We start from the raw sequence: 23200 nt of genomic DNA, 5'->3' as shown, positions 1-23200 counted from the left end.
AGGTTGCTGGTATCCTCAGTGCCATTTCTCCCAGGTACCCGAAAACAATAAACATTTTGCTTTGGAGAACTCCAGAGTAAAAACATGTATGGCAGACTCCCACATCCAGTATAATTGGGAGGTAGAGTTTTAATATATTTAAGATTTAACATTCCTCCTTCACCAGTTTTCAAAGATTTAGAATGCAATAAATTATTTTTAGTGCTAGTCACATCCTGAACATAGATGAATATTTTTGGGATATTTTGGGAAGCAGACAAGCACCTTACTGCAGGGTCATCATTATCAAGATAAATGATCATTTATTAGGTAAGTTCTGAAATACCAGAAAATAGAGAACTTGCTATTTATAGGTTCAAATAAACATATAAAGTATAAGAGCTGGAAAGGTTTTTAAAAACCATTGAATTCCTACAGTAGAAAAAGTATAAGGCACAGGACCTGGATATGATTTGCCCAAGGTCCTATCACCTACTAGTGGTAGATCTGGATCCAGAACAGGGGTCTCGACCCATCCCCTCATCTTACCAGGAAGGGTCTTACCATCTACATGAGCATGGCCTTCAGTCGTCTTCAAGGCGATGCGTGTTGTAAGCAAGAGACATTTCCGACATTGACAGAGAACACCTATGAGCTGAAACACCCTCCTTCTCACCCTGCTCCCTGCAAAGCAAGGTGAAAATTGGCAACAACTATCAGTGCTAATGTGCAGTATTATTATGAAACATTGATTTTTCGCTTCTCATTCTTTTCAATTGAATTTTCTGAATAAAGCCATGTGGAATTTTTCTCCCTAAGATCTTAAAAGTTAAAAACGCAAACAACATAATTAATGTAAGACACAGGGAGAATTTGCACGCCATTGAGTATCTCCGAAGGAGCAAGAGGCCTGTTAAGGATACCGTTTAGGATAACTTAAGGGCCCTGTCAGCGCTGGCCTCATAAGAAGAATGTAGCCAAAATGCTGGTCTGATTTTATGGTGGGGCATTTCCGGTCTCCTGGGTGATTCTGTGCTGTGATTGTGTTGTGCCGTTGTCTGGCTTTGCAGGCATCTAGGGTATGGGTTCAGAACAAAGTCGATGAATCCAAACACGAAATCCATTCTCAAGTTGATGCTATCACGGCTGGAACGGCTTCAGTTGTTAACCTCACGGCGGGTAAGTCCCTTGAGATTTGTGCTGCATTGGAGTTTTGTTTAAAAGCTGTTTTTTTAATTTTAAAATATAAGTTATCTGTTGATTGAAACAATAGACTTCATATTATGAGAGGATAGTCTATTCTTAGGCACTTGGAGTGCTGTAGGCGTTTTCTCCAAGTGACCCAGGAGAGCGGGTAAGGAACATCTTATTGCTTTTTGCCTGTATCTTGCATCCTCATTAAAAAACACCTATTCAGATCTTCTCATGGCTTGTCAGTGTGCTGGACATACTGCAAAGTCTGTTGAGGCTACTTTCTCGCTTCTGGGTACCTACAATTGGAAAATGGTTTTGAATGAACAGACCTGTCATATGTGCCTTCGCCCATCTTGTCCAGCAGCGGTCTCTTCTGGCACAGTGTGGCTCCCAGCCTTGCGCTCTCAGAGGAGAGCTGGGAGCTTGCTTGGTTTCACCCTGCAGCATATCAGCCTTTCAGGAGCAGAGTTGACCCCCTGAGCTGCTGACAGGGGCCTAATGAAAAAGACTGTGAGATGCTGAGACATCCTTTGGATTTTAAAGGTGGTTGTACTCAGTATTTCAATACTTGAGGCCTCCAGGCAAAAGGACCTTTTTGAAGTCACTGTGGAGACAGGGAGCAGGCCATCTCACTGTGCTCATGTGAAGCTTGGTGTCTGACTCCTGCAGGATGGTGGGTGAGGAACTCCTGCCAGTGTGGGGTTTTGAAAATTCTCACTAGAACCATGTGCCCTCCTTTAATGGGGATGGTTCTTTTCTCTCCCAGGTGACCCTGCAGACACTGACTACACAGCTGTGGGATGTGCGATCACCACTATTTCTTCCAACCTGACGGAGATGTCCAAGGGTGTGAAGCTACTGGCCGCCCTCATGGATGATGAGGTGGGCAGCGGGGAGGACTTGCTCAGAGCTGCCAGGACCCTCGCTGGGGCAGTGTCAGACTTGCTGAAAGCTGTGCAGCCTACTTCTGGAGAGGTAAGCTCCAGAGGCAAGCAATCACTGGGGTTCTGATGGGACAGCTGCATCCGCGGGGGGACCATGGGGCTCTTGCTTCCCCAGCTGTTCCTTGCATCCTGATGGGGTATGTTTCTCTCTGCAACTAAGAGCTCAACCACATTCAGGAGTGGTTGAGCTCTTAGTATAAAGGCCTCCCCCTCAAGGGTACTTGAGTTGATGCAACCCCAGGAACTTAACACACACGATTAACACACATTTAAGGGGAATGTAAGTTTGCACCGTAATTTCCACAGAATGCATATCACCTTCTTACCACCTGAACAAGGCTCACTAATGGGCCATTCAAACCCACACACCTATTGCTGCTTTCTGAGACACTGGGTGTTTCCTTGCAGATTTCACCAGGATGTCTTCTGCCCGGCAGACCACCTGAGATTCTCACTGATAGACAAAGGGAGCAAATTCTATGAGATTCTACTTCCTGTACTTCCATGTCTGATGGCACTGGAGGAAATGCGTTTTCTTTCCAATTAAAGTGTGTTCTTTGTTCACAGCCTCGACAGACAGTTTTGACTGCTGCTGGCAGCATCGGACAAGCCAGTGGGGATCTTCTGAGACAGATTGGAGAGAATGAGACCGATGAGCGATTCCAGGTAGGATATTTGCAGGCTTATAGTCATGGAAAGAAGTCTAAGTGATGGTCTAGACCCCAGCAGGCAGAATGTAATATTTCAAAACTAACTAAATTTTCTTTGAGATTGTCAAAATGCGATTGAGATGTATTATCTTGGGAGTGAGGTCTTTTTGTGTTACCAAAAAAAATTTTTTTTAATAGGAAAACTAATTTCACTGACACCATGTTTCATCACTGTAAAGCACATATGTAGCTTTCCTGATTTGTTGTTGTTGTTGTTGTTGTTCATTAGAGTTTCACTCTGTCACCCAGGCTGGAGTGCAGTGGCATGATCTCGGCTCACTGCAACCTCTGTCTCCCGGGTTCAAGTGATTCTCCTACCTTGACCTCCTGAGTAGCTGGGATTACAGACGCACACCACCACACCCGGCTAATTTTTGTATTTTTAGTAGAGATGGAGTTTCACTGTGTTGATCAGGCTGATCTCAAACTTCTGACCTCATGATCGGCCTGCCTCGGCCTCCCAAAGTGCTGGGATTACAGGCGTGAGCCACCACGCCCGGCCCTGATTATTATTATTTTTTTCAATATGCTGGACATTCTTTCATCACAAGAAGGGAGGAAATATTAATAGTGTCATGAACTCCTGGTATCTGTCACCTAACCTCTGATTATCAGCGCCTGGCCAGTCTTATTTTACCTGTTCAGGAGAAGGGTTTAATGGCATCATTCTTGAGTCCTCGTAAACATGAAAATCTACGTACTTCAACACACATACACAGAGAGAGAGAGAATTTCCTTTGTACCCAGAGGTGGTTTGTTTTTTGTGTCTTATCCAAAACCACAAGCGTGGCAGAGAAGCCTTTTTTGTGACCCTTCTTTGTCAATACCAGGGACATGTGCTGCTTGCCCTCTGGGGAGCGCGTGTCACCACTGTGTGCTGTATCACCTCACGGCAGCTCAGAAAGCATCAGGTATCTCTGCTCGTCTGCCTCCATCCCTGTCGCTCAAAGGGTGAGGCGCAGAGGCCTGCTGCTGGGGGAGTTCAGGCCAGGATGAGCTGCTTATGTGCTGGTGGGCCAGTGCTCTTTACTCCTCCTCCTAAGTCTCTAATTTTGCAAGACATATATAAATATATCCTAATTAAATTGTTACTGTTCTAGCTCAGGTTCTCTGAAAGATGCCCTTTTCCAAATCCTGTGTCAAGTTCACTGTTTAGGATTCTACAGAATTTCATTGGCCTTCACTTATTAAAATTTTTTTTGAATTATGTATATAGTGAAATATTTACTTAGAAGAAATCACAAAGAATTGCAAACTTATATGAACTCATACCACAAATATCACCAAGTCCAGAAAATAACACAGTGTTTCTATTAACTACCTGACACCTTTCAATACCTTTTTTCCTGCATTTTTGATTTCATCTGTTTTGACCACCTCTTCATTTGGCAGTGATTTTATAATATGTTGTAGATGGAACAAAAAGATCATTAGCTTTCCTCTGGCATTCAGGTTTCTTGCTTCATGGGTGGCAATTTTGCATGCCATTTTATCTAGAACTTCCAAATTTTATAAGCAAAAGATGTGTTAGTTAAACTAAGATGTGATCATGTATATTGTGAGGCATGAAATTTCAACCTTCATGAGTAGATGTGTTTGTTTCTCCTTCACTCTCCACATGCCTGTGGCACTGGGCTATGGGATTCACTTATGTCCCGCAGTGCAATAAGGCATTCAATGTATATTTATGTCATGATGGAGGCTGAGTTCGTATCATGGGCTGTAGGAATATTCCTGGAAGCCATTTCTACACTGAGATGGCCAGTCATAAGTTCCCTAGAATCCGAATGAACTGCACATCAATATATTCTGCTAAACCCAAGTTAACTGTGTCCCCATCCTGATTTCCCTTTCCATATCCCCAAACTTCTCTTGCGTTGGTCTTTACTTTTTATATTAGGGCAGGTAATTATTTGTAGGCAGGTACCTATTTAGGAACTTGGTAAATAGGAGATTCAGTTGTTGTTTTACTAGGCTTAATTATCTTGACATGGTCATTTACTTTCCCCAAAAGTATGAATATTATTGTTTTCTCCAAAGTGCCAAGGAAGGTTAAGGAGAAAGACAATTCTTCCTTAAAGCATCGCATGCAACCTTGTATTTTTTAAAAGCTTTACCTGCCTCTCCCTGCTTTAGCAGATTATTTGCGTTGTGTATGAATGTCAACCCTGCTTCCTAATGTTTGTTTCTATTCAGATGTGCAAAGGAAGCAGGTTCAGGTTCAGGGTGATAGTCCTACAGAGCCTTTGTTAGCAGGGACAGGCCTGACTTGAATGTTTTCAATTGTGTAAGTTCTCTAGGTAAAGACCAGGCCAGTAAGGTGATCCTGCAACCTCCTCCAGTTATGGGTAACTGACATTGGATTTCTTACTCTATTTTTCTGATTCTTGAGATCATATCTCAGAGCTTTTCTTGGGTTCTTAATGTACTGCATGTTCCCATAGTTAACAAAGATTTATTTTACACTGGCTGTATAATAGCGGTCTTGTTGAAAATTTTGACAAGGGCCTTGTCAGCAGCTATAGCTGTAGTATCACATTCTTTTTCTAACTGTATTTTTTTGGACAAAATTAATAAGAGGAACAGGATTTCTTTAAACAATTCTAACAAAGCCCTTTAGAACAATCATGATTCTATGTGACCAAATCCTGGCCCCCATCTGAAAAGATGAATTCATGTCAAGTGAGGGAATACCATGACCTACTTTGGAAAGTTATTTTAAAATCTTTTAATAATTTGTGACATTCAAGCTGTGTTTTCACTGAGCATTGAGATAAATGTCCAGGAACTGTAACTTTGCCATAGTGGGAGCAATTCCTAAAAGTTGTGTGGTAGACAAGTGCCAGTCAAATCCCAAAGGGATCTTCAGCTTTCAGCACCAGGGGCTTTAATTATACCTGGAGTAGCCAGGAAACATCACAGACCTAAGAAAGACTGGAATAACCTGCTCCTTGAAGACCACTTAGTTTTCGTCCGTTTTAAAATCAGCTTACTTGATAGATTCATGGGTTTCTGTTTTAGCTGGATTGTATCTAGTCTTTGTTCTGTGTAAAATTCTGCAGGCTGAATATTATTTCCATTGTATCTTCTCATAAAATATCTCACTGTAAAGGCACTGTGGGTGCCCTTTACATTTAGAATCAAATGTGGTCTTTATCATCTGATGAATTAATAAAGACTTCTGACCGTATTTCCTTGAGGGGAAAAGCCTTGACATGTTTGTGCAAAATAAAAATGGCTTGTATGTTTGGGAAGGCATTTCCAAGTCAAATAAACTACTTTCAGTATCGAAAGAAAAGAAGTAAACTCATTGTAACCGTGGTTATTCTTCAGGTCAAACAGATGGGTGACAAATCTGGTAGGCTCAAAGGATTCTTCTTTCTGCAGGCAGAATGCCTAGTCATTGAGTTGAAGCATAAACTGATGTTTCAAGGCTCAGCGCTCCTTGCATCTTCAGCCAGACCATCTTATAGCTAGTGTATTTATATAGGCTCTCTTTCTGCTTTCTGTAATAATTTAATTCCTACCCCGAAGGCTACAGAACACTGAGAATAACTCATGTTCAGAGCATTTCTTGGCTCTTGAGCTGTATTGGTACCAGCTATGTGTCTGTGTTCATCAAATGTTGCCCTCTGGAGGTAGAGCTATGGCTAAATTTCTGATGACGACTTGGATCTTTGGGCAAAGTAGAAATCCAGAAGATAAATTTTCAAGTTGCAGTGGGGCATGATGACTTGGAGGCCATGAGTTATAACTATGGCACATGATGTTGTGGCATCTGGCTATGTTTTCAGCTTCTCCTGATCCACCATATTGGCCACTCATCCAAGAGACGTGGTCAAGACATTGTGTTAGATAAGTGCATGAATGTGAATCAGTGGTTAAAATAACAACCCTTCCCTCAAATTAACTATTTTAGATTTAAGCCTGTGCTACTTAATGGATGTAAGAGACTGAGGTATTAGGATACAAGTCTCCTTTTTTAATTACCTCTAAGGATAAGTTGACATTTTAAAAAACAAGTAAAAAAACTTCTGAAGTGCTGAAGGAAAAAGATCAAATGGAATTTTAATAACATGTTTATTTTCAGGCTGTGAAAGGTGATTAGAGAGAAATAAATGAACAGTCTTTGATTCCCTTTTTTCAGGATGTTTTAATGAGTTTGGCCAAAGCTGTTGCCAATGCAGCTGCCATGTTGGTACTAAAGGCAAAGAATGTTGCCCAAGTGGCCGAAGATACTGTCCTACAGAACAGGGTAATTGCTGCTGCCACCCAGTGTGCCCTCTCCACCTCACAGCTTGTGGCATGTGCCAAGGTAAGGCAGCTGGCGCCCCAGCCCTTTCTATCCAGTATCATCTGCTGTTATCTGCCTCCAGGCATTTGGTGGGTAGCAGGGGTGGAATTTGTTCAAATAGTCCAAGCTTTAGAACTTCTTTCAAGTGTCTTAAGTGATGATGGGATTTTAGCATAAGTGGTCTGATTCTGCTTTTATCATTTGTTCTTTGCCCAAGTCCTCAGGCCATTGGTACTTTTCACTAGTTCATTTCTATATGCAAATTGCTGTGTCTCCCCTTTGGACTTCTCAGTGCCTCTTACACCTGCACAAAAATAGTTCTTGCCTTATGTGGTGTACAGCATTATAAATGGGTTCAGAAATAAGCCGCAGAGTTTATGGGAACCCTTTGTAGGCTACACAGTGTCTGAGTGGGGATGTTAATTGTTGCCAGGGTATACACACTCTGTGTGTCATACATCCCCTCATTACATCTCCCCGGTAATGCTGCAAGCAGGATTAAGCACCATTATCTCTAGTTCACTGATGAGGAATCTGAGGCCCTTAGATGTTAGTAGGTTAAGGCCACAGAAGTAGTAAGTGGCAGAACTAGAGTAACAACTCAAGTCTGTCTGCCTCCAAATACCTTTCCCCTCCACTTCATGTGTCCTCTCGGTGATGATGCATCAGAAGATGGGAAATGTCCGTTTCTGGACTTGATGGCCTGTCATGTTGTGTAGATCTGTGATCTGGCTCAGCTTCACATTGAGAGCCTATGGTAAGATTTGCAGCGTTGTCCCCCTCAAGCTTTCCTTGTCCACACTGCTAGAATTTACAAGGAACTGACAGAACCCCCCTGTTCATTAAAGGGCTATGAGGCAGAGTTTCAGGTGTTTCTGGGAATAGAAATAGAATTCTTTTAGGTAGTCTTTGTATCCCAACTCAAAAGACTCAATTCAAAGAATCCTAAAAGGAAGGAGGTATAATTGGGAAATCTCAGGAATTTCTCTCTATGGAAGTAGGGCAGTAGTATGGACTGTCATGTGTGACTAATGACATTATAAATCAGCGGGACATGTCAGATCACAAGGATGAAGTAGAATAGCAGAGTGTGTGAGACTGAAGCAATGGTTTCATTGAATGAAATGATCCTGTAAGTAAGAAACTGAGCAATGGTCCTGTGAGTAAGAAACCGAGGCCCAGAGCAGGAAGGGCCTTGATGGGACTGTGGGGGCACATGGAGAGGGACCAGGATTCAACCGCAGTGCCCACAACCTGTTCCTGTCTCTCTTCAGGTTGTGAGCCCCACTATCAGCTCCCCTGTGTGCCAGGAGCAGCTGATTGAAGCAGGGAAGCTGGTGGACCGCTCAGTGGAGAACTGCGTCCGTGCCTGCCAGGCAGCCACCACCGACAGTGAGCTCCTGAAGCAGGTCAGCGCAGCGGCCAGCGTGGTCAGCCAGGCCCTCCATGATCTCCTGCAGCATGTGCGGCAGTTTGCCAGCCGAGGCGAGCCCATCGGCCGCTACGACCAGGCCACTGACACCATCATGTGTGTCACTGAGAGCATCTTCAGCTCCATGGGTGATGCCGGTAAGGCACTGTGCTGTGGGTGGGTGGATGGGTGGGTTTTGGTGTTCCTGGTGGTGGTGCTCACCCACAGGGAAGGTAAAGGCTGCCTGGATGACTGGCAAGGGCAAGTTCTCATCGGTCTCAAAGACTTCCCCACTGAAGCTCGAAAAAAGATACAAGACTCTTCCATAGCCATGCTTACAGACTTAAACAGAGTTCACCGGGTTTCTGTTATAAATGGTTAGATTTTGTTATTTTGTTAGATTGCAGCGGATCCATTGTTCTGTGAATGCACATGTTGGGTATGGTATGGCAAAGTTGGAGCAGCCACAGAAGGAAACAAGATCAAGGCTTGGAATTCAGAAGTTTATTGTATTTGCGTGTCCCCTGGAGGGGGTCAGCGCATGCCACACAGGGTCATGGGAGAGCACCAGGGTGGTCAGGAGGGAGAAGACAGGAGCAAGGGGAGGGCCTAGACCATTGGCCTTTATTGGAACTTCCTTGGGAAATGCAGGGCAGGGTAAACAATTTAGGATTGGCTAGTTTAAATAATTTTGGCAGGCTCTAAATTATGGAGGTGGTGGCTAGTTACCTGGGACCTGGCCCCAGGATGATCCAGGCAGAGGAACAGTGTCTCCTGAGTGTCTGGGCCAGTTAGAGGAGGAATAGCTCTGGATTGGTTAGTTTGCATATCAAAGACATATTCCCTGCTGAGCCTCTGCAGTCTCTAAATTGTCTAGCCCTTAGAGGACAGTTTGTCTCCAGCAGAAAGGTGTTTTCAGATTCCAAAGCATCATACATAATATGCAGTCAGTTTAAAAACATATACAATACACTTTTTGTAATCTATCGAAAAGGAAGTCTCCCCAAACCCAGCTCACCACTGTGCCATCAAAATCCCCGAAATTCATAACCTTTTCACTTTGTATATCTTAAAGACTTTTTTTTTCTCTCTCTCTTTTTTTTTTTTTTTGAGGTGGAATCTCACTCTGTTGCCCAGGCTGGGGTACAGTGGCACAGTCTTGGCTCACTGCAACCTCCACCCCCCAGGTTCAAGAGATACTCCTGCCGCAGCCTCCCAAGTAGCTGGGATTACAGGCATCTGCCACCATGCCCGGCTAATTTTTGTATTTTTAATAGAGATGGGGCTTCACCATGTTGTCCAGGCTGGTCTCGAACTCCTGACCGCGGGTGATCTGCCCGCCTCAGCCTCCCGAAGTGCTGGGATTACAGGGGTGCGCCACTGTGCCCAGCCTGGACTTTTTTCATGTCCACCTGTGTGTTAATCTTTTTAGTGGCAGCATAGTATTCTATATTTGTAGGCATCATAATTTAACCAGTGATCTTTTAATGGACATTTAGTTTTTTTGTTAGTTTGTTTTGCTTTTACAAAAATACTACAATAAGCATTCTTGTAAAAATAGTTTACTTTTCAAATGTAGGGTAAATTCCTATTAATGGAGGCGCTGGGCCAGTAGGTAGATTTTATTTTAATGTGTCTTAAGAAATTTTCTCCAGAAAGGACCCACAGTTTGCAACCCAACTAGTAATCTGTAAGATACCTATTTTTGAGCTTCCTTGACAGCATAGAATAATACCTTATAATGAGTTTTGTTTTTTTTTTAAGAAAATTGTCTTGTGTTCTTCTGTATCCGTAAATAATTTAACAAGATAGGAATGCTTCACACATTTGAATTTGTTGTTGTTGTTTGTTTGTTTTTGATAATCCTTTTATTTTGAAATACTTTTAAATTTGCAAAAAAGTTGCAGAGGAAATACGGAGAGTTCCCATATACCTTTCCCAGTTTCTCCATTTTTGACAGCTTCCCTAAAAGGTAGCACATTTGTCAAAACTAGGAAATTAGCGTTGGTACTTTACTAACTAAACTACAGATATTATTCAGATTTCATCAGTTTTTCTGCTGATGTCCTTTAACCGTCTCGGGATCCAGTCCAGGATACTACACTGAATTAAGCACTTTTTTATTTGAGTAAAAGCTTTCTTCTTCCCCCTTTTTGTTACAGTGCTTCAGCATTCTTTTCAGATGGCTTTTGCTAGAGGAAGAAATCCCTTACATTTGAATCGTGCTAGTTTTTAATGTTGGTTGTTATACTCCTCCTACTTCCGGAAGGAAATTAAAATAGATTTCAGTAAAATCACAGGGACAATAAGACCAAAGAATAATGCAAGATCAAAATCAGTGCTGGGAAAAAAAGGATGAGCAACGAGAAAATTGGCAGGGAAAACTCCAGGCCAAGGCAAGTCATAGCATTTGAGCATGAAGCTGGGGTCCGTGCTTCTGTTAGCAAAGGCCAAGTGGCACACATTGAGTGGATTGTGTGATATCCCTCATCTGGTGCTAGGTAGCCTACACATTAATACAGAATTTAAAAATATTTTTGTTCTGTGCCAGTTCTTCAAAAAGTTTATTATGGAGGCTTTTGTGTAAGTGGTTTTCAAAGTGAAGAAGGCAGTGTTTTCTAAATACGTGTTTACTAATGCTAAATCCACGTAATTTTGTTCCCTGCCCTCTCTTTATAAAGTGTGCCTCTTTGGCTCCTTCTGTTCTCTTCATGCCGCATAGTGAAAGGCTGAACCCGGATGTGTTTGGGGAGTATCATCCTGGCAGCCGCAGGGAATATTTTCATTTTGGGTTCTAATTTGGATGCATCGCTTAGGAGTAGAGCATGGAGGTTCAGTTTTTTTGCTCCCACTTACCAGAGGAGTAGAGACAAGACTCTACTGGCTCCTGAGGTTTTACTGACCTTTGAAAAGCAGACAAACAGACCACATCTTCTATTCCATCCTCTAGGTGAAATGGTGCGCCAGGCGCGGGTCCTGGCCCAAGCCACATCAGACCTCGTCAATGCCATGAGGTCAGATGCAGAAGCCGAAATCGACATGGAGAATTCGAAGAAGCTCCTGGCAGCAGCAAAACTCTTAGCCGACTCCACTGCTCGCATGGTGGAAGCTGCAAAGGTATTCTACTGGATTTGTTTGTATGAAAAGTGAACACTATTAAGTGTTAGGATTTGGAAGGTACCTTCCAGATGGAGGATGTTCAGCCAAGTGTGCATTTTTGTTTGCTTAAAACATATGTGGCTTGTAACATCTAACCCTGTTCTTGTGGCAAAGGAGGTGATGGAACATCTCAATGAAATGCTTCAGGGGAGTGGTACTGACTCAGCCATAGCAGCAAAGTGCCCTCTTTAGGGAGGCCTCTTTTTCCATTTGGTCATCACTGTGTTGGCTTCATTGAACGTGGTGACTAATTTAAACCTGAGATTTTTCAATAGCAAATTCACCTAAACCTGTTCTCTTCCTCAATGCCTTAATGTTGCTTTGCCCTCCATTTGACTTCTCAACTAAACTTCTAGCAAGATTTTGCACAGTAGACTATTTCCTACTTTACCGTTCTTTAAATCCCCATCACAGTTTTAAATATTATAAAAGGATGAGGAGTTAAGTGTTAGCTTTGTGCTTTTTCACAGCTATGCTATAGCATAGTGCTTACAAAACCTAGTGATTCTGAACCTGGGGTCTGATACATAGCCCCCTGTGAAACATGTTAAAATTCACATGCCTGTTTCATCCCCAAAGATCCTGATTCACAAGGTCACTGGTAGGACTCAGTGTGTGTGTGTGTGTGTGTGTGTGTGCGCGCGCGCACGCGCGCGCGTGTGTGTTTAAGTTCTGCAGAGTATTCCGATGTGCATCTCTAGGTGAGAACTGTTTTAAATGAATAAGGCTATATTTTTCTGGGTTTTTTATTGTGTACCTAGCACACATTTCTTACAGAATTAATAGAACATGCAGCTAAATGTGAAAAAAGAAAATAAAATTCACCTTCAAATTCCTGCCCTTAAAATAATATTTTAAATGTATTTCTATGCATATAAGATTCATTAAGGCCAGGCACGGTGGCTCACGCCTATAATCTCAGCACTTTTGGGAGGTCAAGACGGGAGGATCACCTGAGGTCAGGAGTTCGAGACCAACCTGGCCAACATGGTGAAACCCTGTCTCTAATAAAAATACAAAAAATTAACTGGGGGTGGTGGTGTGCACCTATAATCCCAGCTACTCGGGAGGCTGAGGCAGGAGAAAATTGTTTGAACCCAGGAGGTGGAGGTTGCAGTGAGCCAAGATCGCGCCACTGCACTCCAGCCCGGGTAACAAGCAAACCTGCGTCTCAAAAAAAAAAAAAAAAAAATGGATTCATTAAGTGTTTCCACATCTTATCTCCCTGGCTGCCGCGAATTGGTATCTCAACCTAATATGTGCATTACTTCACTTACAATGTATTGTGGGCTGGGCGTGGTGGTACACGCCTGTAATCCCAGCACTCTGGGAGGCCAAAGTGGGTGGATTACCTGAGGTCGGGAGTTTAAGACCAGTCTGACCAACATGGTGAAACCCTGTCTCTACTAAAAATACAAAAATTAGCCAGACTTGGTAGCACATGCCTGTAATCCCAGTTACTAGGGAGGCTGAGGCAGGAGAATTGCTTGAACCTGGGAGCCGGAGGTTGCAGTGAGCCGAGATAGCGCCATTGCACTCCAGCCCGGATGACACTGCAAGACTCCGTCTCAAAAAAAAAAAAGTGTTGTGACACATAGCCATGTAGAGGACCTCTCCTGACTGAACTGGCATTCATGTTACCTGAGGACTGAGAGTTCTTAGAGACACCTCGTGGGTAGCGGTGAAGGAGAGACCCAGGGAGGGGCAGCATCTGAGCTTCCTTCCCTTGTCTCCTAATCCCCGTTTCAACCAATAAGCTCTGCTTTTAACCTCCTTCTTTAAGCTGTACATATATCATATATGTATATATGATATATATATGTGCTCTGTGTGTGTGTGTGTATGTATTGGGTTTTATGTAGTAGCTGAATTTTTTTTAAAAAGGTTTTACTAGTTTACCTCACCTCTCTCAGTCTACACATAGCTATTTGAGGCAATCTTACATTCACAAAAAATTACTTGCTAGGTTGGAAAGAACTGTAGGGTAGATCTAGTCCATTCCTTATTTTACAAATGAAAAAAACTAAAACTCAAAAAGATGAATGCTAATGCCACATAAGCAGTATTGAGCCAGGCCAGTGTGCACGTTTCGTTTTTTTTTTTTTTTTTTTTTTTTTTTTTTTTTGAGATGGAGTCTCGCTCTGTCACCCATGCTGGAATGCAGTGGCACAATCTTGGCTCACTGCAGGCTCCGCCTCCCAAGTTCACGCCATTCTCCTGCCTCAGCCTCCCGAGTAGCTGGGACAGACACCTGCCACCATGCCCGGCTAATTTTTTGTATTTTTAGTAGAGACGGGGTTTCACCGTGTTAGCCAGGATGGTCTCGATCTCCTGACCTCTTGATCCACCTGCCTCAGCCTCCCAAAGTGCTGGGATTACAGGCTTGAGCCACCACACCCGGCCATGTTTTGTTTCTTGATGTGACTGTTTACCAGGCCAATTCACTGCATTTACCAAGTTACCAAAAACTCATTTCTTCTAAGTATTCATGTGATTTTGGTTATTTATATTAAATGGGACAATGTTAAGTGTTTCTGTAAATTCTTGCAGCTTTTAGTTACAAGTTTTCATTTTGTCTTTGTAGCAATATTTTAATTTGCTGAATTTTGTTGAAAGCTAAAGAACACACAATGGTTAGACTTCCAAGGATTATATTTAATGTGCAGAAAAAATATATTTCATGATTAGTAACTAAGATTTCAGGCCAAGATTAGTACCCCATATCTGAGACATATTCATCATAAAAAAAGACATTGCTGAGCAAGGACCCAAAGCATCCACATCAGTGTGAAGTGCAGAAATGCTGGTTTCCAGCTGCTCAAAATACATAAAATCAAGACTGATGTGCATGTGAGACATATATAAAGGAGCGGCTTAGAAAATACCTGATGACCAGAAAAAAAATGACTTCCATAAACCTGCAAAAGAAATCAAAAGTAGCCCAAACAATCCTTTTTACATGTGAAATGCAGAAATAAAAATTTTTCAGTGCTAGAAACACAAAATCAAGATTATGAGAATGGTTAAGGTTTGAAAGAATAGGAGATTCTATTCAAGAGGGTTGCCAAAATAATTCTGCCACAGCTGTTAAAACTAGTCCATCCTGTATGCATTGCTATAACTTTTATAAATAGCTCAAAGAAATCGGTTCTTATAAATTGGTAAGTTTAGCAAATTGGCCACTTGGAAATCTAGACCTTTAGGAAATTGATTTTCAATGAATCGGTGTGCTGTTCTCTGCTGTTCTCCCTGCCTGGAGAGCAAATATTATTGCCTGAAAGCGTTCATAGGAAGAAACTCATTGATGTATAGACATCAAGCACATATTACAAAGCATTCAGGCCCTGGTAAGGGAAATCTTGACGGCTGCTGTTATTGTTGGTGGAAGAGGAAGGCTGGATGTGCGGTGAGCATTTGTTGAATTATTTTAGAGTTAAAATGATATCCTTTCTCTACATTACCATTAGCCTTCCCCTGCTTCAGAATCCCACTCATGTAAATAAAATCCGCTTAGGTTTCTAAGACATGTTCAACTAAAAGCAACAAAGTAAAAGGGCTGCGGGGCTGGACAAAGAATGCATGACTGACTGCACGTTGCCTTCCTCTTTTTCTGTCATGTTGAGGGCATTACCTTTCTCTCATTAATTCATTACTTTTGGGTACCATCTCAACTTTACACTAGACTTTCTAACTCTGTCTCTAGGAATGTGATTTCTGGGCATGGTCTTTCTTCACAAAATTTCCTTGGAATCTTTTTAATGGCATTCCTGAGCCCTCCCTCCATCCTGCGCCGTCTTCCCTCTGTCCCCGCCTGAGTTGATACTGGACTCTTACCCCTTCACATTTACCTGTGCCACAGGGTATTTCAGGAGTGACCTGAAGACATGTGTCATTACTGTGTCATGCCAATGAAAAGAAGATTCTCCCTGGGAGAGACAGGAAGAGGGGAGATTTAATCTTCCCATCTTTTAAACCATGGGTTTCTGACCACAGGTTAATCTGTATGGACAACCAAGGCAGTGTTCTCAAGTGTTTAATTATTACTTTGGATTTCTAACTGCTTAGCCACGCAGTTCTGAAATATCCCCTGGTAGGTATTTTTTTGTTGCATGAGGAAACATCTTCATCATAAAGATATTATTGCTTGCAGCATTCGACTGTCCTTCCAAATGCTTTCTATTACTAAGAAAAAACAATACTAAAGGCATGAATTCAGTGATGTCTCCCACTGGACCACTTGAAATCTTTATTTTCACCTTTGCAGGGGGCTGCAGCCAACCCGGAGAATGAGGACCAGCAGCAAAGGCTGAGAGAAGCTGCAGAAGGCCTCCGGGTAGCAACCAACGCAGCTGCCCAGAATGCTATTAAGAAAAAAATTGTCAACCGACTGGAGGTCAGGAAAGAGGCTGGCTTTCTGGGATGCCCATCTTAAATTGCAAAGAGTTATTTGAAAAGATAGTTGAATTAACAAGGTGTTGCCCATATAAAGAAAGCCACGTCAAGGTTGTTTGACTTCAAACATCATTGTTTGAAGGTGTGAGTACTATAAAAGCATTGACTCCATTGGGAAAAGCTGCTTCTGTAAGCTCAAGTCCTTTCTAACGTTCAAGAATAGAATTTAGACTCTTTTCAGGAGGAACTGGATTTTTTTTTTTCTAGCATTAAAGGATATACACATTCAAGAAGGATCTTTTGCTGAAAATATTTATATTCTGTTGGAGTCAGTGACTTTGTCAGGACTTCCCATAGGAAATATGAACTTCAGAGATTAGGCTTGGGTGGAGAGGTATAGAAGGGAGTGAAATATATTTGTTATTTTTTGAAGTAATTATTCTGAAAAAGAAAGTTGAAATAGTAATAGGCGCAAACTATGTTTTTTTTAAAAAAAAATTTATCCTACAAATGCACATGGGAGTACCTTACACTGAAATTTGAGAGTTTGGAAGCTGAGACCTTTGCCTGTGTACTGGGAAGTCCCTCCATATGCAGTCTGCTATATTCTGGAAGAAAAGTAACGTTGTTGTTCTTGGAAAAAGAGGAGGATAAACCCAATTAAGTGGCCTGGTGGGAAAGTCTCAGCATTTTGGAACTAAGGCTTTTGAGTACTGAGAGAGCACCAGCACTTGTGCTTGACACAGAACCGTCTATGCTGCTTGTGGAAGATTTTTTTTCCAAAAACATTTAGACTTGGTGAAGCTTGTCAGTGTCATTATGATCTTGGGATCATCCCTTTTGTTTTTGCGAAAGACAAATGAACTTCAAAGCTTGAGCTTTCAAGCATGCCTGTCATTGTCACTTGTCTCAGAGGATGTCAACACAAGGAAGATAGTGTGTTGTAAGATTAGGATCATCACTGGTTTTAAAAGGCAAAGCCTGCTCTTTGGAGTTCTTTTAGAGCAACAAACCTATCCTGACTGTGGTGGAAGTGACCTGTAGGACATGCACGTGTGTTGCATATGCAGACCCTGACTCATCTATCACTCCTCTGCAGGTTGCAGCCAAGCAGGCCGCAGCAGCAGCCACACAGACCATTGCCGCCTCCCAGAATGCAGCTGTTTCCAACAAGAACCCTGTGGCCCAGCAGCAGCTGGTCCAGAGTTGCAAGGTGAGGTTCCAGTGCACAGAGAGCCAGGTCAGCTGCAGATGACCCTGATAACGTTAGAACGCCAAGTCCCCTGGTAATTCAGTAAAGACAGATTATCCAAGCTTCTAATCCAATTTGTCCCAGTTTCCATGTTCCAGGTGTATACACGTCTGGTTTTTGTCCATTAAGTGGATGGCCTGTGTTTGGAAGGCAAGTATGATTTTCTTCCAGCATTGTCTTACTTTTGTCCACAGTTTTCTTTTCAAGAGACTGAACCAAAGAGGATCAATGACGAGGCCATTTTAGGGCTCTGATATAGGAAGGAAGTGTTGAGTTTCCAGAGTGCCTTTCTTTGAGAGGCAGGACTTTGAATTCAGCCTTGCTCCCTGGAGCAGGGTTGATTTCCTGCTTTCTAGTAATTGCACCTCAAGGATTTATTTCATCCCGTCTAGCCTCTGTGACTTTGTGCTTTGGTGCTTTTTGCTGTTGCCCTTATGTCTCTATTATTCTGACACCTGGGCCTTGTTGCTAAGTTGAGCCCAGTTTACTACAAAAGGTACAGTAAACACCCTTGTTGGTTTCTCTAAGAGCTCAGGGAGTTGACTTCCCCAGGGCTCCTCTGAATTGTGGCAGACACAAAATCCAGTTGCAGAGCCACTGCCCACATGTGGGTGGCATGTCTGGCTGGCATGTCTTAGAAGTATTTGCAGCTAGCCGTGGTAGCTGGCTGGGAGGCATACCTGTCTGTGCTGGGGTTATGAGAGCCAACTGCACCCTCTCTCCTTCTTCAAATCTCTGCCAAATGATTCACATTTGTGAGGGGTGCCACTGCTCCCACTTCAGAAATGGCTTTACTTCTGATAGAGCCCTCTATTCCTGAATCTGGGTTCTCTGAGGCCAGCCCTGCTGCTGTTGTGGACTGAATGCACTCCAGGAAGAAAAGCCTCAGTGACATAGTAGGGTCCTGGAGGGCTGGTGTCCTTCGGTCCTGTGTGGATAGCGAAGGGGTCTTGCTGAGAGTGAGGGCATCTGTTGTGGGGGAGTTTGCTTCCTTTTGGGTCCTCAGTTCAGCTGCTAGCAGAGGTGAAAACTTTCTTCTCTGGGAGCTGTGCAGCTCACATGCAGGGACATGCCACCAGATGAGTGAGACCTCTCGCCCCTCTTCTGCAGAGAGACTGAAGATACTAGGTCTCAAGTGTCACTGCCAGGAAATGAAAGGATTGAGATGAAGAGGGGAGAGTGGAGCAAATGACTAGAACTAGCAGAACTAGCAGTCCTAAAGGGGGCCTAAAATTCCTTGGAAACATTTTTTTAACCTGTGCTGGAGCAGTCCTAGAAAAATATGTTCCCAGGCCAGTATGCACTGTGCACCTTTATCTGCAATGATGGCCACAGTGCTGTGGCCTCTGAGAGCCTCGTTAAGCAGAGAAGGACGTGTGGGCACAGAAAGGAAGTGTGGACAGAACACAGAGAAAGTAAAAGGCTCGTCTCCCAAGACACCATAGGAGCCCGTTACTGTACAGCAGCCCTGCCTCACGGAATGCTGTGCCTCTCTCCTTTCCCCTGGCTTTGGGCTTTCCAGTTTGAGAATGAGAAGTCCTTCTTAGAGAAAGAGGGGCCATGGCAACACAAAGACTGATGCACAGAATGCGTGCCTGCAAAGTAAGAAGCCAAAGCACTTACATGCACGGGTATCCAAGTATTTCCCTCACCTTCTGAACATGGGGCCATATGACTTCAGTTTACCACCGGTGAATTGTGTAGATCCTTTGATTCTAGGTTTGCAATGGCAATGAGCCAGATGGTGTGAGTTGTAGCTAAGGAAATTCTTTTAGGCCTCATCATAGACAATCATCTTTGAAGAAATGTATTCAGACCTCCAGTACCACAGGGTAGAGTGTGTGTAGACAAAATGCCCAGAAAATGGGATTCAGTGTTGGTAAGGACCCAGCTGGCTTAATGTGCAGTGTCATTCCAAGGCCTGGGGCTGGTGTCCCCTGGGAGTGGTTGGCACATCCAAAAAGCACTCTTGAGTCATGTTCTAGCTTCTTTGGATGATCCCACCATTCTAGCCATGCTGTTTTTATTTCCTTGCCTTCTGCAGGCAGTGGCTGATCACATCCCTCAGCTGGTCCAGGGAGTGAGGGGGAGCCAAGCTCAAACCGAAGACCTGAGTGCCCAGCTGGCTCTCATCATCTCCAGCCAGAACTTCCTCCAGGTAACAGGGCCGTGGTCACCTTGGGCTCACTCAGAGCCCTCGTCTGGGCAGGGACTGCCCTTTAAGGAGAGGAGTTAATGAATTCCACAGCCTCAGCTAAGTCTTTGCAGTAGGCAGAGCTTGAAGGCCTCTTCTTTACCTTTCCAGTTTCAGGAGAGGTGGGTTCAGCTTGGCAAAGCAAAATGCTGATATGCAGGGAAATTGCCCTGGGGAGATGGCATATGATCCATTTTCCTCAGGATCATCATATGTATTTCTCTTCAAAGAGAAGAAAACATGTAAAAAGTTGCAGGTTGTGATGAACAGCCTAGGAATAGGCATTGCTTTAGGTTTTTGTTTGCAGAGATCCTAATGTCATTATTCGTGGACCGGGGAAAGAAGTGTGAAGTGCATCTTCTCCAGAAAGATGATCGTTCTCTGTGGCAATTGTACAGTTAGTATTGTCAGTCTCTTTGGGGTGAAGAAGGGTAGATTCATTTTAAGGAAAATAAACAAAAATATTAAGTTGTGGAAAAATTCCCCTTTATGTGCTTCTTATATTCAAATGTCTCTACTTTATCAGCACTTTTTCTCAACTTAAAAGCAGTTGATATGATGAGGTGGGTCAATTCCGCATCCCTTTCTAGTTCAACTGATAGTTGTAGGACCCAGCGATACATTTGTTTGGTTCATTTTTCAAGCTGTATAACTCTAACATGCAGAAATAAAACGTGAAAGGTTTGATGTATCTCCTCATACTTTACATGCATATGCAACACAGTATATGTATGTGTGTATATATTTTTTTAAACTGGTATTCATTGTATGTAGGTCCTGTGTGTTTTTCGTCTAACATATGAGTGTTTATGATTTTCAATAATCTGTTGTATGACTATACTCTTAACTTTTCTCTCATCATTGGACGTACAGGTTTTCAATTTTTTGCCATCATGAATAACGTGATAAAAATCTTTATGTGCTCAAGTCTTTGTTCTCTTCTTGAATTCCTAGAGAGAGGATTGCAAATAGCTTATTTTTATCTTTAGGACATTGCAAATTATGACGTGGACAAGGCATTTCTCTCTTCATTTGAGAGGGGAGAGAGCCTGGAGCCAGTTGTGGGTACTGTCTCCACCCTGGCAAGATTGTAGGGCATTAAGACAGAGCCATGTAGATGTGTTCCTGGTTCTACTCTGTCCCTGCCCTTGTTTTCCTTTTTTCTTTTGTTCTTTTAACTTTGCTATTATAGATAGATCTTTACAAGAAAAAGGGAAGGTTGAAAATAAATAGAAATTGAATTGACAGATCAAAAAGTTGGTAAATTTTAAACTTCATGTTTTAAAACTCCTCTTCCAGGAGGTTGAACAAATCTAAATTTACAACTTAGCAGTAATACGGAGTGTGCTTTTAAATACATCTTTTATGAAATTGGGGATTAAGGTTTTAAGAAAACATGTATGTTTTTGCCAGTTTGCTCTGTAAAACGATTTTTGTTTGGTTTTTCATTTCTCTGATATTCACAATGTTGAACACTTTTCATAAGTTTCAGTTATTTTTTATTATGCAAAATTATCTTTTTATTATACTCCATGGTACTTTTATAAATCGATAGTAGATTACTTTGTAAATAGCTTTAAAAATATTAACTCATTGGCGTTCGCATATTTATGACTCCTGCGCACGGCACTTGTTGCAACTTTTCTAAGTATAGTCTTATAGCATATATATTAAAAGTCTTAAAAGTATGTATATTCTTTGATCCAGAAATTCTACTTTTAAAAATTTATACAAAAAAAATTATAAATGTGTACAGATTTAGCTACAAAGCTGTTTATCATACCATTGTTTATTAAATTGGAAAAAATGGAAACATGCCCAACAACAGAGAATTGAGAAATGGCAATAGATGCATATACTGGAATATTGTATAGCTGTTTAAAAGGTAGGATATGTGAGACAAGGAGATTGTGAAATAGAGTAAACAGTATGATCTTATTTTTGAAAATGTATGTACATGCACATAGGTATCCATTCACTGGTGAAATTATTTTGCTCTGTGAGATGCGAGGTCATGTTAGCTGTTTTATTTATATGTCTTCATTTTCCTAAGCAGTCTTTTGGGAGCATGTGAGACTCAGAATGAAGAGCTATTCTCAGAAATACAGTGAAACCTATTTCATAAGGAACTCTCTTTGAAATCTGTTTTAAATGAGAATTTCAAGCCACTATTCTAATTTTGCCTTTTCTACCTTCCATGATACCTCCTTTTTTCTTTTTTTAAATATTCCTAGAATGTACTGCCCTAGAGTATCTGGCTTGAGGTGGCAGTTTGGGAGTAGGGGACGAGTTGTTTAATATTCCTTTTTTTTTTAGGACAAAATCAGTTCTGACTGCTGTGGAGACATCGCTGCTTGGGTCTCTCCTCTCTACCTCTTGCTGCCCAGGAGCCGTCTTACTTTCTTTTCATCTCTCTATAGCCTGGAAGCAAGATGGTGTCCTCTGCCAAAGCCGCAGTGCCCACCGTGAGTGACCAGGCCGCAGCCATGCAGCTGAGCCAGTGTGCCAAGAACCTGGCCACCAGCTTGGCGGAGCTGCGTACCGCCTCGCAGAAGGCAAGTGGAGCATGTCACAGGGGTTAGCTTGTCAGGAAGGGAGCTGGGGTGGCATGGGTGCCACCCAGGGCCTGAACACTGCTGAACCTATTTCTTGGCAGAGTTGTCCATTCCACTTGCATGACTATTAAAGATGCCCCTGTGGGTTGGCTTTTATTGCATTAAGCCACTATCTCCCAGACTTAGTATTCACTTTTTGGTTTCAGATGCCTTTCGTTGAACTATTTTGAGTTGCATACTTCCTCCTCCTCCCATGTCCTGGGACAAGCAGTGGTCCACTTTTCACAGTCTTAGGGGAGAATGGTAGCCATCAGTGTCTCAATGCCAGCTAAATTGTGGTCCAGAATAAGTGATCATATATTCCAGGTGTCATCTTATGAACTTAATAACGAACTGTATAGGCAGAAAATCTATTATGAAGGGTCATCTTTGTTATCTTTTTTGCCCTGGAATGTTTTCACATCTTGCATGGAAGCATTCACCTTAACAAGGTCCTAAGGAGAACAGAGTTGAGTACTAAATGAATTTCTGTCTCTGGAGCATATTAATTACCAAAGGGCCTCATTTACTACTCATGTTTGATGTGGTATTAGCATCAAGTTCTAGCATGAATTCACTTTTCTTCATTGTAGCAATCCCTTTATAGAAACAAGCAGCCTCATAAATTGGTAAGAGAAGAAGGTAGAAGCTGACTTGAATTCTTAATATGAGGAGTATGCTACACTGCCAAATAAAAATATCCAGAGCTTTAGGCTATATCCAATAAAAAAGTTATTTTGACCTATGTTTCTCAAAGAGAGCTCCTGGTACTGTCTACACTGGAATCACCTGGGGATGCTTATTAGACTGCACATCCCTGGGCCTCGCCTCTGAGAAACCAGATTAGAATTTCTGGTCGTAGAGCCTGAACATCTGCATTTTCATAAGCTTCTTTGCTGAGTCTGAGACACACACCAACATTGAACCACACTGCTCCAGAGCAGTGATCCTTAAAGTGGGACTCAAGCAAGACTGTCCATTGGGTACAGGAAGACACTGTGAAAACTTGTAAATATATGTGTGTGTGTGTGTGTGTGTGTGTGTGTGTGTATGTGTGTATATGTGTGTGTGTGTGTG

The 23200-nt window shown here is 42.4% G+C and overlaps 1 protein-coding gene across 2 annotated transcripts in view; it reads left to right on the top strand.

Annotated features, from left to right (window-relative positions):
- The window catches only part of TLN2 (talin 2), a 467299-nt gene that overhangs the window by 320836 nt on the left and 123263 nt on the right, over positions 1-23200 (top strand). For both annotated transcript variants that reach the window (XM_017869077.1, XM_017869076.1), the window contains 10 exons: positions 1050-1158; positions 1940-2148; positions 2685-2783; positions 6975-7142; positions 8396-8690; positions 11483-11649; positions 15956-16084; positions 17183-17296; positions 19380-19493; positions 21950-22084. In XM_017869077.1, the coding sequence (XP_017724566.1) occupies positions 1050-1158; positions 1940-2148; positions 2685-2783; positions 6975-7142; positions 8396-8690; positions 11483-11649; positions 15956-16084; positions 17183-17296; positions 19380-19493; positions 21950-22084 (1539 nt within the window). The remainder of the gene's footprint in view (positions 1-1049; positions 1159-1939; positions 2149-2684; positions 2784-6974; positions 7143-8395; positions 8691-11482; positions 11650-15955; positions 16085-17182; positions 17297-19379; positions 19494-21949; positions 22085-23200) is intronic.

This window comes from Rhinopithecus bieti, unplaced genomic scaffold (genome assembly GCF_001698545.2).
Source record: "Rhinopithecus bieti isolate Rb0 unplaced genomic scaffold, ASM169854v2 scaffold_4908, whole genome shotgun sequence".
Lineage (NCBI taxonomy): Eukaryota > Metazoa > Chordata > Mammalia > Primates > Cercopithecidae > Rhinopithecus > Rhinopithecus bieti.
The sequence above is the reverse complement of the archived record's forward strand: the minus strand, read 5'-3'. Positions and strand labels throughout refer to the sequence as shown.